Consider the following 16,429-nt stretch of genomic DNA (forward strand, 5'->3'; position numbering starts at 1 on the left):
TTTTCATTATCATTAGCCCTGTGAGGAATACTCTGGATAGAAAATGTATTTATATGCCTGATTATCCTTAGGAAAAAAAAAAGTCTAAGTGTGATTCATTAAGTGCAAATGATATGCATATTTTTTACCAACACTCCCATGGTGAACTTCTTTTCAAAAAGGCTGTACTAATCCATGAATCTTGTATTTACTCTCTGCATAACTGAATAATACCACTTTTTTCTCTTTGTACAAATAAGCGTGAAAATATTCCCAATGTCGCTTTAATTGACAACTTTTAAATTACTGGTAAGATTAAACTGGTCTTTATACTTATTGACTACTTTGTTTCTTCTTTCTCATGTGATCAATATTATTTTCTAGCGAGGTATTCATATGCTTTTATTAATTTGTAAAAGTATATCCATCTTCAGAGATTTGCCCTTTGCCTATATCACTTGTTAAAAATACGTTTTCACTATTACTGTCTTTTAATTTGGCATCTTTTAAATTTCAAGTCGCCCAACAGAAGTTTCTTCTGTGATTTTTTTTCCATTACTATATGTATAAAATTTTAGTTTGGAAAAATTCCTGAGAATAATTCCTGATGTTTCCCTGCTGGCAAGAAATGCGATCTATGATAGTCTAGTGAATCTGCATAATCAGTTGACCTTAAGATCACTGGTGGGCTACTCACACTTTATTCCATTTAACACACCAACTTTGAGAGGTAAGAATTACCAATTCTAGATTTATTTTTAGGAAAATGTTAGAAAAGTTCCCATATACACTTTACCCAGCTTTCCCTACTATTATACTTTAGAAAACCACTATAGATTTTTCAGAACTACAGCCTTTATCTGGATTTCACCATTTTTTCCACTAACGCCTTTTTTTTTCTTCTATTCTAAGCTCCAATCTCTGATAACACAGTCATCGTATCATGTCTTCCCTGGTCTGTGACAGTTTCTCAGTTTTTCCTTATTAGTCAGGACCTTGAAATATTCAAAGAGTACTAGTCAAGTATTCAACAGAACACACCTCTGAGTTCCTCTGAAACCATCTCAAGGTTAAAATGGGCATAGGACTTCGAGGGAAGAATCTCACAGAGGTGAGATTCCCTTCTCACCACATCACATCAGAGAGACACAACTTGTCACCAGTGAGGCGAGCCCTGACCACAGTGAGATCTTGGTTAAGGCGATAGGAGTTTTCCCCATGAATTAAATGCTAGTAAATTAGTGTACATTTGGGATGTAAGATGTGAATTGTACCTTTTTTTAGTGATTCCCCTTTTCTTTGATTCTCAGATTCAATTCAAGTCTCATAAAAGGGCAAATCACAGTTTAGAACACGGTACACACTTAATTTATAACTTCAGAAAACACAGTTAAGAATAAGAAAAACAGATTTTAGTTTAAAATAAGAGTGTTCCCTTTCAAATTGGGAAACCCTGCACCGCTGGCATCACTCCCACTGCTGGACCCAATAAGGAGAAGCAATTCCTTGCTCATCCAATTCCTAAAGTCTACTATGAAATCAGGCATTCTGCTGGCACAAAAAAAAAATACATACATATAGTCTCTTCTCTTCAAGGACTCACAGTACAATTAGAAATTCACTTTTTTTTTTTTTTTTTTTTGACAGGCAGAGTGGACAGTGAGAGAAAGAGAGAGAGAAAGGTCTTCCTTTTCCGTTGGTTCACCCCACAATGGCCACTGCAGCCGGTGCACTGCGCTGATCTGAAGCCAGGAGCCAGGTGCTTCTCCTGGTCTCCCATGGCGGGTGCAGGGCCCAAGGACTTGGGCCATCCTCCACTGCATTCCCGGGCCACAGCAGAGAGCTGGACTGGAAGAGGAGCAACTGGGACAGAATCTGGCGCCCCAACCAGGACTAGAACCCGGGGTGCTGGCGCCGCAGGCGGAGGATTAGCCTATTGAGCCACAGCACAGGCCGAAGTTCACTCCTATAAACAAACAACAGAACTGTGTGGAACAAATGCTCCTAACAGTAGTTAGTGGTTATAGACTCTTAGAGGGAGCAGCACAGATCCCTTTGAAAATTTGTTGAAAGCATTAGAGCCTTCCCTTAAACATATATTTGCATACCAAATCTGCATGCACACCCCAAAACAATTTAAGAATTCAAGGTAATATATAAACAAAGTGCTAAGAGGAGTAGATGGCACATAGATTTCAAAGAAGTAACATCTGAGATGGCCTTTAAATGATAAATACGAGCTCTCCAGGCAACACAAGGATTTAAGAGCATCATGTTAGAAATAATATAAAGGCAGCACTGTATTTGTTTCCACCGTATTCCTACTGTGTCACAGTTCCTGACTCACAATGTGAGTGCTTACATAAAATTAACTTGCCTATAACAGATGATGCCTTAGTTGGGTCTGTTGAATAATGGGATGAAAGGGTTAATAAACCTCATCCCCTACTGCTTGAGAATTTGACCTTTGGTTTAACCATCTAGCTCTGTTACCATGGAAACCAGGTAAGATCATAGGCATCAACTATATTGCTAGGCAACATTGCTTAGACAAAAAAAAAAGATTTCTGATTAATAAATTGCATCGGGACTGTGAAGCACTAGGAATGAGATATGAACATCTAATGAGGATGCCATGATTTCAGCTTCCCTGATGCAGTTGTTTTTGGGGAACCCTACAAACTATGCCAAAGAATTGTCATGAGAGACCTTGTTTGCATAGGAGATGAAGCTTCTTTTAAGCCACAGCAGCAATGCTCTTGCCTGATGTGGATCTTGAGCTTTGAGCCTAAAGTTGTATTACGTGGGGAACAGTAGTCCTCAGATAGGTGTGTGAGCTGTCATTCATTATCAACTGCTGCAAAGCCCCCGCTGGGAGGAACTCCTAAGGCTGCTCTGCTACCAAGAAAGGTGGCTGGTGATTCTGCATTGCATGTTTAGATGAACTTAAGAAGACTCTGGGTGAAGTACACACACCCTGTTCCATTTAACACAACTTCTGAGGTAACAATTGCACTCCCCTGTTGCACAGGAGGAAAGTAAAACTCAGAAATGTTAAGTAAGCCATAAAAGTTCATGGAATCATAATTGATGATTGAGGCCAGGTGCTAAACCTGGGTCTTCCCGGCTCCAAAACTAAACTCTTTGAGTTGGAATATATTACCTACCCTGTGGATGCAGGACAGCAGTACAGGAGACTGGGCAGGGGACAAGGTGGCAAACTGTAGGCTGTTAGTGTCATGCCAAAGGGTAGGGACTTGGTCTCCAGCATAGGTGAGAAGCATGATAACATCACAGGGAAATGACAGGTCAGATTTGAATTTTTTTTATCCAGAAGAGAAAGGGAACAAACAAGTTGCCTGTCTCAAGTGGGAGTTGGGCCTGTATAAGCTCCTGGATCTTCACCATCATTGAGATTCTATCTTTGACATTCTGCAGGTATTGCCAAAAAAAAAAAAAAAAAGACCCTCAATACAATGCAAAAAACAGTGATGTCAAAGTCATATACATGCTCAAAGAAATGAAAACTCATTTCAGAGACCTAGGAGACTTGATGCACATTAACATAAAATATGACATTCCAAACTTAACTTGACCCTGTATCATAGTGAGTAAAAGCTGTAATAGATCCTATAACCATCTACATAAGACATCAGGAGCAAGTAACTTCATAATTCACAAGCCATTACAAGATAAAAGGGGTTTTACAGCAAGAAGAAATTTTTTCTGATGGTCTGGAAACAAATGTGTAAGAACAAAAGATGTATTTTAATCATAGCTCTACTGAAACTATATCTATCTAAAACCCTGAAATGTGCACTTTGATATGATCTACTTCCCATGAGAACTTTCAAAATATAACATATACCTTTTTTTTTCAAGGTAGTTTTTAGGTTAAAAAAAAAAAAAACCACTGAAATTCAGAAGGAGAGTAAAATGATATATTTTATTTCTTTCTCAGTTTATGATTCTATGACAAATAGCAATACATGTTCATAATATATTAAAATGTGTTCATTATTTTTAATGCATCTGAGCACAAACTTTTGGAAAATAATAACTTAAAATAGAGGTAGGTGCTGTGGTAAAGCAATTAAGCTGCCTTTTGTAACGCCTGCATCAATATCCAAGTTCCTGAGTTCAAATCCCAGAACCACTTCTGATCCAGCTTCCTGGTCATGTGAACCCTGGGAAGCAGCAGATGATGGCTCAAGTACTTCTGTTCCTGCCACCAATCTGGGAGACCAAGACAGAGTTCCTGGTTCCTGGCTTTGGCCTGCTCCAGCCCTGATTGTTGCAGGCATTTGGGTAGTGAACCAGCAGATGTAAGCTCACTTGCTCTCTCTCTCTGCCTTTCAAATAAATAAACTTTAAAAAATAACTTAAAATAATTTAAAATCTTATTTATTGATGATGTTTTGATACAGACTGCATATTCCTAGTTGAAAATTCAAAATCTGAAATGTTCCAAATCCAAAACTTTTAGAGTGCTGACATGATGGAAAACTGGAAAAGCCCAGATGTGACCTATGTGATAGATCACAGTCAAAATGCAAGCACATTAAACACACTTTATAAAATTACCTTTGGGCTATGGATATACAATATATATGAAACTAATAAACTTCATGTTTTGACTTGGGTCCTATCTTCAAGATACCTCATTATGTAAATGTAAACATTCTAAAATTTGGAAAAGTCTGAAATCTGAAACACTTCTGGTTCCAAGCATTTTGGATAAAGCATTCTTAACCTGTACTTAAATGTATATACACAAAATGAACTCCTCTTAACTTTAAAATAAACCATTAATTAGTGATAACAACAATGGCAATAACATACTGCTTTTCCACATTGGATTACCACCCAATGAATATTAAGAATACTAAGAAAAACATCAGACATCTAAAGCTAAAAATATGACTACCGGAATTTAGATAAATTCAGGTGACAGTCTCCAAGGGTAGGCCACAAATGCTATAAAACTAGCTTTGCATTTAAATATTATTATATGTAAAGTACAATCCAGAGCTCTAAAAGTATAATAAATTTTATTCCAAATGTTTGTATAGTTCAACAGTTCAATTTGTGCCTACACTCTTTTTAACTTCTTTGTTCTCTTTCATAAAATAATAACTATATCCATGAGAGTAGTTATTTGCAGACTACAATTACAGTTGATCTGCCAAGTGGACTGTCATGTGCCTGGATATTCTGACAGTTTGTGTTTCCATAAAGTCTATCCCACAGTTTCCTTTCAGAGTTTTAATGCCCTCATGATCTCTGGGCTGACACCCAGAGACCAGTGTTCATGGAACAGAGAGGACCAGTCCAGAGACCTTAGGAGAACACTCTTTTTCTTTTTTCTTTTAAAGATTTTATTTATTTGAGAGGTAGAGTTATATATAGAGAGAGAGTGAGAGTGAGAGTGAGAGAGAGAGAAAGAGAGAGGTCTTCCATCCACTGGTTCATTCCCCAAATAGCCACAACAGCTAGAGCTGGGCCTATCCGAAGCAGAGAGACAGGAGCTTCTTCCAGATCTCTCACACAGGTCCAGAGGCCCAAGCACTTGGGCCATTTTCCGCTGCTTTTCCAAGCCTTGGCACAGAGCTGGATCAGAAGAGGAGCAGCCGGGACATGAACCAGCGCTCATATGCGATGCTGGCGCCACAGAGAGAGGCTTAGCCCACTACACCACTACGCCATAGCACCAGCCCCTAGAATACTCTTTTTCAAGTGGTTGGGAAATCAGAAGGCTTGGGATTGAAATTCTGTTTGGCCAACAATTGTCATTCAAGTCTAACATGACTTAAACTTCTAGAGGACATAACAAATTCCAAAAAAATTACCATCTGGCTGTTTCTGAGACTATTCACAAAGAAATAAATTGTACTAATGTTGCTTAATACTATAGGTTGTTAGTTTCAACCACAGCATAATAAAAAATTGTGTATGTTCAGAGCAGTTTTACAGAAAATCTCTGCTGGTCTGATAAAAATGTAAATTAGAAAACTTTATTGTAAAGACATTGAGGCATGTCTATTTTCAGATAACTGAAACAAATGGCTAAGAACATGTGACCTTAAATTAAGAAAAAGCTCTCATTCTCTCTCCGAAAACAAAAAGCAAAAGAAAAAAGATTGCTGTAATTAGCAGATTTCATGTAGCCTGGTGCTAAGTATTAAAAGCCCTTAATATGTCTTCATGAGTTAACTGCCCTCTACACCTTCTTTCTATAATTTGCTTGACAAGAATCATTTTTCGTTTTAAAAAAAAAAAAGAAAAAGAACTTTTTTTTTTTTTTTTGGACAGGCAGAGTGGACAGTGAGAGAGAGAGAGACAGAGAGAAAGGTCTTCCTTTTTGCCGTTGGTTCACCCTCCAATGGCTGCCGCGGCCGGCGCGCTGCACTGATCCGAAGCCCGGAGCCAGGTGCTTCTCCTGGTCTCCCATGGGGTGCAGGGCCCAAGCACTTGGGCCATCTTCCACTGCACTCCCGGGCCATAGCAGAGAGCTGGCCTGGAAGAGGGGCAACTGGGACAGAATGCGGTGCCCCGACCGGGACTAGAACCCAGTGTGCCGGTGCCGCAAGGCGGAGGATTAGCCTGTTGAGCCACGGCGCCAGCCCCCATTGATCTTGTAGTACCCAAATACCTGTGCACCAAAGAAATCCAAGGCACAACTTCACGAGGTTCATGCTCAGAGTGTTTTCATGCTGCTAGGACTCTGACAGCTTTATCTAATCCAACTTTCTCATTTTATGGATGAGGAAACTAAGGCCCAGGAACTTAAAATAACTCGTTCTCAGATAAGAAGGCTGGATGGTAAGGAGATCCTAACTCCACTGCATTTGTCCCTGTTCAAGAGCTCTGAGTACAGATCAACCAATAAAACGTCTTGAGAATAATGTTTATAATTAGTTGTTGTTGTTTACAGCATATATATATATATATATGAGGGGTCTTCAAAAAGTTCATGGAAAACGCATATTATAAAACAAATACATGGATTTCAAAATGTTTTACACCAAAATAAACATATATTTCCATTGTATCTGTTCATGAATTTTTGGAAGTACCCTCATAAATCCTTTGGAAATATCCTCAGTCTTGTTTTCTACTTAATGAGCACAGAGGTTATCCTTACCACTCAGATAGCAGTCAGCTGAGGGAGAAATGAGCTGACCCCTGGGTCTGACAGCAACAGTCAATATGAAATAAATACGCAAATGCTGGAGAAAGCATATTTTTCCATGAAAACAAGAGCCATGGGGTATGCTGCCTAAGACCAAACAAAGATAAAGCCTGGAGTCGCTTGCTGAGGATTTTTCTGCGTTGCCTAAGTGGCACACATATGCCAGACACACAGGTATGATTATGAAAAGGCTTTCATGTAATCCTTGCTAAAATGAGGCAACTCAACCCTTAAGTAATCTGAGCAAAGTAGTTGTTTCCTTTGTAGGTTCCTAAGTCACTTTATGCCTAACTTAAGAAAACTATTCTTGGGGGTCAGCATTGTGGTGCAGTAAGTTAAGCCTCCACCTGTGACATCAGCATACCGTAAGGGTGCTGGTTTAAGATCCAGCTGCTCTACTTCCCTTTCAGCTCCTTGTTAATGTACCTGGGAAAGAAGAGGATAGCCCAAGTCCTTGGGCCCCTGCAACCATCTGGAAACCTGGAAGAATCTCCAGACTCCTGGCTTCAGCTTGACCCAGCTCTGGCTGTTGCAGCCACTTGGTGAGTGAACCAACAGATGGAAGACCTCTGTTTCTTCCCCACCCACACCTCTGTAACTCTGCCTTTCAAATAAAAAATAAATCTTAAAATAAAAAAGAAGAAAGAAAGAAAAGAAAACCATTCTGGGATTGCCCTTGGGTTCGAAATCTCCCACTGATACCAGGGTAACTTTGTACTACCTCATCCTCATGGGACAATGCCATAAATCTGGAATCAAACAAGAAAGGCTGGTAGAAAATCAAAATAAACATACCAAACTTTATTCCATGCAACCCAGCAAAAATGTATTGAAAATATACTACTTACCAGGCACTGTGCCTGCTTCTAGGGACTATGATGATGATAAGAACAATCATAGCAGTAGCTAACACATATTAAATGCTCACTGTGGGGGCCAGCGCAGTGGCGTAGAGGGTAAAGCTGCCGCCTGCAGTGCCCACATCCCATATGTGTGCTCGTTCAAGTCCCGGATGCTCCACTTCCTATCCAGCTCTCTGCTATGGCCTGGGAAAGCAGTGGAAATGGCCCAAACCCTTGGGCACCTGCAACCACATGGGAGACCCGGGAGAAACTCCTGGCTCCTGGGTTCGGATTAGCGCAGCTCTGACCGCTGCACTCAATTGGGCAGTGAACCAGCAGATGGAAGACCTCTCTCTCTGCCTCTCACTTTCTCTCTCTGTATAACTCTGACTTTCAAGTAAAATAAATAAATCTTAAAAAAAAAAAAAAATGCTTACCATCAATCAGCAACTATAATAAACACTTAAAATCACTCGATTCTCCCAATAACCCAGCAGGGTTGGTCCTATTGTTATCCACAGTTTCTCAATAGAGCATAGTATGGTTAAGCTCTTTGCCCAGGTTCACATGGTTAGTACATGCTGAAGCAAATCCAGAAAGCTTGGCTCAGAGTTGATTCTACTAGCCACTGCACTATACTGTACTCTCAACAGAGCTGGAAGATTATCCCTACCCCTGGAGCCCTTAATTTAACGAGAAAGACGAGTAAACCTGCAATCAACTCAGAGTTCAGGGAAGGCTCCTAGTGGCAGATGCCCCAGGTAGGAGCCACACTGGGGACCAGAGAGTGAGGTACACACCAGGACGGTAGCTTTCACAAAGTCCCAGGAAGATGAAAAGCCGGAAGGGACTGCATGCCGATCACCACAGATGTGCATTGTACATCAGTAAATAATGATGTGGGTTGGCTGGTTTGTTTTTAAGAGAAAGGGAGAAGCTGGTCAAAGAGGGCTGAAATGGGAGGTGGAGAGGTAAACATTAGTGGTGAACTCATAAAAAATCCTAATGTGGCATACTTAGGACTGCTGGAATTCACCCTGAAAGAAATGGGGGGACCATGGAAGGGTTTGAACTGGGCAGCCAGCTGCATTTTTGGAACAATCGTTCTGCGGTATAGCAATGGATCCAGTGAGGGAAAAAGCAGAGGAAGGCGAAGGTGATAAGGAGCTGGCAGCCAGCGTAATTAGGTGGCCTCAGTTATGGTAGTGGGAGGTGAAGGAAAGTGGACTCATTTTGAAAATGCTCTGAGGGAGGCAGCAAAAGTACACAGTGGCTATTTATGGAGGCACAGGAAGAAACCCAGCCACACCACCAGGTTTCTACCCTGAGGACACAGAAGGAGGTTTGGCATCGCTGAGATAAAGAGCACCAGAAGCCTAGCAGGTTCCAGATCAGAAGAACCCATACTTTCATAAATTGTAGGCACCTGACTTAGGAAACCCATGCAACAAGGAATTCTTTTTTTCCCCAAAAATATTGTTAATAATCATAATGCTTTCATCTGTCTTTCTAGCCTATGAGGGGTCAGAAGCTAAAAAATCAGGGGAAGGGCCAGGGCTGTGGCGTAGGGGGTAAGGCCGCCACCTGCAGTGCTGGTAACCCATATGGGCGATGGTTCGAGTCCCAGCTGCTCCACTTCTAGTCCAGCTCTCTGCCACGGCCTGGGAAAGCAGTAGAAGACAACCCAAGTCCTGCACCCACATGGGAGACCTGGAAGGAGCTCCTGGCTCCTGGCTCCCGGCTTCGGATCGGCACAGCTCCGGCCATTGTGGCCATCTGGGGAGTGAACCAACGGATGGAAGACTTCTCTCTCTCTCTCTCTGTGCCTCTGCCTCTCTGTAACTCTGCCTTTCAAATAAATAAATCTTTAAAAAAAAAAATTCGGTGGAAGGGTTTGTGCCCAAGCAACAAGAAAGCTGATGGAAGGGACAGAGAAAAAGAAGAAAAAACCCACAAAGAATCAACTTAGGAATGCAAAGAAAATAGCAAAGGGAACTGCAACAGGTCACCAGAAGAACAGTCACAGGATTAACCTAATCATTGAGAAAAGGTTAATTTGTGCTCTGTATGCTCTGTTTTAATAAGCTAGAGAAATAGGCAATGGATTTTAGAAGGGCAGTCACAGAAATGGTTCCAAGAGAGAGTTCTACTGAAAAGCTCTTCTTCTGTAGAAAATTCACTCCAGGTGAGAAATTCCACTCACCGTGATGATGGATGAAAGGTGTGACAGGTTACACATCTCGTTTCAGCACAGAGGTGCAGGAGTGATTCGTGTGGCTCTTCCAGCAAGATAAGCCTTTCTCCCTCAAAGCCAGCACCCTGGGCTCCCTTTTATCTCAAGAAGGAACAATCATTCTGTGACTGCGGTGAGTTTTGTGGTTGATTTTGTTCAAGGTAACATTCAGCTGGCTCTTATTTTAAGGGCATATACAGCTCTCTCAGCAATTACTTCAGAAACTCTGATAGAAGATGAGGTAACCATCGCGGGGCCCAGAAGGAATCAGTGGTAAATACAGTCCTTACCTGTCCTTTATTATGGCTTCACCACAGGATTGGCAATGAAATGTGCAACATCCTTGGATGTGTGAGCGTTGATTAAACAGTGAAATCTGTTCTAAAGGAAATCAACAAAATAAAAAAAAGTTAGAGGTTTGGAACCAATATATTACCACACTTACAGAGTATAATAGCCACCATAAATGCCATCAATGCAGTTTATGATCTAGCCCAAAGTATACATTTAATTAGTAACATCTGATGACCCAACCAGAAGCAAATACTATGAAGCATTTCCCAAAACAACAGAACCTGTGAAGTGTTTCATAGCGAGGTACTGCCCTAAATAACCCAGGTAATATACCAAAAACACCAATATGAAAGATGAGTGAAAATGAACTATTTCCTAGACAGATCTGCACCAGCCTCAGCTTTCCTCCGCTGTTTCTGACAGTACAGCTTTTAATAGTGTGACTGCTGGTAAATAGAGCCCTGAGAGTTTAATTTGATTCAAACAAGAGTGAAGCTCACTCTGGCACATCACCAGTGTAAATGAACAAAATGGCTCTTGAGCGTGGTCTTCATTGGGCAAGTCCTGGGAGTGAAACAGCTCTGAGTAAGGGTCCGGCCTACCAAAAGTGAAACTCAATTTCAGACGAAAACTGTGGGAAAATGTTAAAAGCTATGGGGAAAATGAGTATATCTCACACTATGTTGAATAGCAGCATAAAGACAGCATGTTTCCTGAATTCCCATTATTTCATGAGGAAAAGTGAATTTATGTATAAACGATCTAATTAACTGCATTTAGTTAAACCCATTAGAATCGAACAATTTGAATTTAGTTTGGTTTACTTCATATGTACTCATAGTTTCAGGATTAAAATACTACTGATAGAAACCTTAAGTCTTGGCAATTAAAAAAGTCTACAGTTTTTACTTTCTAGGAGAACCCACAAATCCCTATAGCACTAAGGTGAAATCAATGATATTAATCTTTAACTTTAAGTAGACAAAAAGGAGATCCTGGATAATGCATCCAAAATAGTCTCTCCAGAACTAACACACAAATTTTCAGTTAAACAGCACCCTCTGCTGGCCACGTAGACTGATGCTCTGCGTCAGAACTCTATGACACAGCAGAAGCCTGGGAGAACACTGCTGCTGGTGATGAAGCTAACGCTTGTGTTGTATGAGAGCCAGTTCCACTTCAGGGTCGTGACTTACCTATGGCACACTCAAAATAGTGACCAGTGTGATGGCTACCATGGTTGTCCCTAACAGGTATTCCTACAGTTGAAACATCAACTTTTTAAAAACTTGGAAACACACTGAAAGCTAAAAATTTCAAAAGCCACTTCCTGAGGTACCTCTCTCTGATGGGAGGAGAGAATTTCCATTTTGACTATGAAATAAGATAGGAGTTTGTGAACTCAAGAGGCTTCCATAGCCTTGGCAGCTCATGACAAGAGCCTTGAGTGATTACTGACGTCATAAATAAGAGTGTCAATTGTTAAGCCAACAATGGGAGTCACTGTGCACCTACTCCCCATGTAGGATCTCTGTCCTTAATGTGTTGTACTATGCGAATTAACGGTAAAACTACTACTCAAACTCTATACTTTGTGTGTCTGTGTGGGTACAGTCTGTTAAAATCTTAGTATATACTAAGTTGATCTTCTGCATATAAAGATAATTAAAATGAATCTTGATGAAGAATGGGATGGGAGAGGGAGTAGGAGATGGGATGGTTGCGGGTGGGAGGGAGGTTATGAGAGGAAAAGCCGCTATAATCCAAAAGCTGTACTTTGGAAATTTATATTTATTAAATAAAAGTTGAAAAAAAAGCCACTTCCTATAATACAGTTTTTTTTTTTTTTAATTTGACAGGTAGAGTTATAGACAGTGAGAGAGAGACAGAGAGAAAGAAAGGTCTTCCTTCCGTTGGTTCACCCCCAAAATGGCCGCCACTGCCGGCGCTGCACCAATCTGAAGCCAGGAGCCAGGTGCCTCTTCCTGGTCTCCCACGCGGGTGCAAGAGCCCAAGCACTTGGGACATCCTCCACTGCCCTCCCAAGCCACAGCAGAGAGCTGGACTGGAAGAGGAGCACCAGGACTAGAATTGGCGCCCATATAATACAGTTTGATTCAAGTCCACATCTGTATGCATCTGATAACTTATTAATTCAGCAAATAATTATTCAACACCTATTCTGTGGAAAGCACTAAAGCCATTAAATGGTGAGGAATCTATTTTACATACTTTTTCATGCACTGCAGAACAGGGTTTTGAAAGTTTTCCTTTTCAGACATTTGAGTAAAATGTTTTAAAAGTATAAAGAAATAAGAAACCAAAGAACACAACAATATGCAAACTAACACACAGCAGTCTATTTTGTCCTCCAGTTAACATTAAGCAATGTTTGTTTGCTGACTTTAAATTTTAAAAGTAATTCTAGCTTTGCTATTGGTGTATTCACAGTTTCAAAACATAGGTAGTCAACAACCTAATACACGTCCCTGGAGGTCTTCATTTCTCCATGCCTGAAATCACAATCCCAGGGAAACTAGAAATGCCTCACTGTGGCTTTCACGCTTGCTTTCCCCCCAGTTTCTAGATTCAACCCAAAATTCCTGCTGTGGTTATTCTTGTTCATTGCTAAAGGAGAAGACAATGGCATACAAGATATCCACTCTCCTGCAGCCTCAGCCCCAAACCACCACCTCCTCCATGATCCATACACTCAGGGAGTCTGCTAGTCTATCTCCATCTCAGGGACCCCATCCTTCTTTCTACGATTACTCCAACTGTCGTCCTTAAGTTCACTGCCATTTAAGATCTCTGACGTCTCTTTCCTTACCTCAAGTACTTAAAACCAATTCTGTCCAACTCAAACTAGTTCACTTATGCAGAACTTTAGCAAAAATTACTCTCCAGCAAAAATGGAATGGCATGCACTCTATCTTCTCTTCCCAGTGCTCAGCATCTCCTAAATGGCTCTTTAGAACAACCCTCTTGGCTGGCGCCGTGGCTCAACAGGCTAATCCTCCACCTAGCGGCGCCAGCACACCGGGTTCTAGTCCCAGTCGGGGCGCCGGATTCTGTCCCGGTTGCCCCTCTTCCAGGCCAGCTCTCTGCTATGGCCTGGGAAGGCAGCGGAGGATGGCCCAAGTGCTTGGGCCCTGCACCCCATGGGAGACCAGGAGAAGCACCTGGCTCCTGGCTTCGGATCAGCACGATGCGCCGGCTGCAGTGGCCGTTGGAGGGTGAACCAACGGCAAAAAGGAAGACCTTTCTCTCTGTCTCTCTCTCTCACTGTCCACTCTGCCTGTCAAAAAGTAAAATAAAAACAACAACAACAACCACCCTCTTGACCCTACCTGCAGGTTCTATGCAGCTTAGATGAAAGGCTGATTACAGACGAGGAGCAACAAAGTCTCGGGGTGCAGCTTGAAGAACTGAAATCTCTCTGATCGTAAGCATCCCATACGTCTCACAACCTCTGCTTCCCCATTTTACAACACTTTAATCCTCCAAAGCACGTCACTTACATTATAAGAGATTAAAGGAAGCAGCAATTTTGTTCAATAAGTAATCATGAGGCATTACAAAAAGAAAATTCTGTTCTGTTACTGAGTCAACACAGAATTTGAGTTTGTATACAATCAACCACAAAGTACTGCAAACATGACAGGTAAAGCAAAAATAAAAATCAAATTATGCATCAAAGTCAACTTCAGGACCTTTACATGTACCATTCCAATCGAACTGCCTCTACAAGGAGGGGATCATTTCTGTCACTTACATCTCTGGCTAAGCATCACCTCCTCAGGGGCACCTTTCTCAACCACTCATCCTGCCCGTAAACCCTAGGCAGTCCCTATCCCAGGATTCAGCTTTACTTTCCTCACTGCACTTTTATCAGGATGCAGTTATTTTGTTCATTTTCTGTCCTCACCCTTTCAAATGTTCACTCCACAAGAACAGAGACTTTCCCTAGCTTGTTCCCTTCTGGATCCCAGGGCCCGGATCAAGGCCTGGCACACAGTATGAGCTAAAATATTTGTTGAGTCAATGAATTTCTAGGTAATGCTTTAAGATCAACCAGGTCTTACAAAATTGTCATCCAATTTAATCTTCACATCACATCTATGAGCAAGGAACTTATACAATTAAAGAAACAAAACGGAGAATATATGGGAAACCTCTGTATCTTCCACTCAATTGTGCTATGAATCTAAAAGTGCTCTAAAAATAGTCTATTAAAAACAATGGGGCAGGTATTGGGTGCAATGGTTAAGGCACCACTTGGGGGTGGACACTGTGGCCAAGCAGGTTAAGCTTCCTGTTGGGATGTTCACATCCAGTATCAGAGCGCCTGGCACAAGTCCTGGCTGCTCTGTGCTTCCAATCCAGCTTCCTGCGAATGTACCCTAAAGGCAGTGAATGATGGACCGAGTACTTGGCTTCATATAATCCCTGTTGGAGTCTTGAATAGGGTTTTTGGCTCCCGGCTTGGGCCCAGCTCAGCCTGAGCTGTTAAATGCATTTAGGTAAATTAATTCAAAGATGGAAAAGCTCCTTCCCTCTCTCTAATAAATAAATAAATGCTTAAAAAAAAGACATCACTTGGGATATTTGCATCTCATATGGGAAAGTCTGGGTTTGAGCCTTGGCTCGACTTCTGATCCCAGCTTCCTAATAATGCACACCCTGGGAAGCAGCAAGGTGATGGCCCATGTAGTTGGATTTCTGCCACGCATATGGAAGACCCAGACTGAGTTCCCAGCTCCCAGCAGTGTTCTAGTAAAGTCTCTGCTGGTCATTTGGGGAGTGAATCCACGAATGAGAAATTTCTCTTTCAAATAAACTAATAAATTAAAATTGGAAAAATAAAAAAACACTGCCTCAGAAACAGCAAGGAGCATATTCAGTCGCACACAGTTGATAACTGGCAGAGTTGACATAGGCCTTAGGTGTTCTGGACCCCCCCGGGCCTTCCCATTGCCACCAACAAGCAGTTTTTTCACCTGGGAAAAGTCCAATCACCTTCAATTTATAACAAAACAGTAACTGCCGAAACAGAAGCGCTAATCCTACTCACTGGTGCTGAACTCGGTCCGCGCCTGCAGCCGCAGGTGCAGTCCCTCTCCAGGGACATAGCGCAGCCCGCGGCAGGAGGAAGGCACAAGCCTGACCTCTGCTGGCAGCTCGATGTCTGTGCAGCCGTCAGACGTTCTCATCTGGAGTGAGGAAGGCGTTATGGAAATGTCCATAGGCAGCCCTTCTCTTGGCTCCCTAGTAATTAAAAATAAAACCAAAACAAATTATTTCTCATCGGCCAAAACCACATGATGGAAGAAGGAGAATTTCTGTTCCTTTTCTAGAGAAGCCCTAAAGTCACTGCCCAGAAACCAGCAGCTAACATTATGAAGCAAGCTGATGTAGATTAGATATAGACAGTGTCAGAGTACCCTTCACTGTCAGTAATGTGAAAGCCCTGGGAGACATTTTTTATTCTTCTGAGACAAGTATTAAAATCATATCTTATTTATAAATCACAGCAAAGTACTGTTATTTCATATTTCATATATACGTGCTTGATAAAATAAGAATTAAGAGAAACAAAAGATAGAAAGAAAAACATCCTTGCCCCCCCCTCAGCTTTTCAAATAAAATCTTATAAAGAAAAAATACAGTGATGTATGAACACCAGGTGTGAAAGGACTTACTAATTCATGATAAACACAAACTACTGTACTCAATACAGTCAGTAAAGAGTTAAACATGTTCCCTGTCCATCAGGTGTCAAAAGTATAGAAAGGAAAGAAGACATATACAGAAATGACTGCCAGCAACATGGAAGGAGGTTAGGAACAAACAGAAATGGCTCTATGACACCTAAATGTGCTTAGTAAC

General features: G+C 41.4%; 1 protein-coding gene across 6 annotated transcripts in view; it reads right to left on the minus strand.

Annotated features, from left to right (window-relative positions):
* Positions 1 to 16,429, minus strand: part of UBE3D (ubiquitin protein ligase E3D) — a 460,276-nt gene that overhangs the window by 434,889 nt on the left and 8,958 nt on the right. For all 6 annotated transcript variants that reach the window (XR_009865557.1, XR_009865556.1, XR_009865558.1 and 3 more), the window contains exons 2-3: positions 15,615 to 15,808; positions 10,537 to 10,627 (exon numbers count right to left, since the gene is read on the minus strand). Coding sequence is in view for 1 of the 6 variants with exons in the window: in XM_062187589.1 (XP_062043573.1) it covers positions 10,537 to 10,627; positions 15,615 to 15,808 (285 nt within the window). In the remaining 5 variants the exon portion in view is untranslated. The remainder of the gene's footprint in view (positions 1 to 10,536; positions 10,628 to 15,614; positions 15,809 to 16,429) is intronic.

The sequence above is a fragment of the Lepus europaeus genome, chromosome 3, assembly GCF_033115175.1.
Source record: "Lepus europaeus isolate LE1 chromosome 3, mLepTim1.pri, whole genome shotgun sequence".
NCBI lineage: Eukaryota > Metazoa > Chordata > Mammalia > Lagomorpha > Leporidae > Lepus > Lepus europaeus.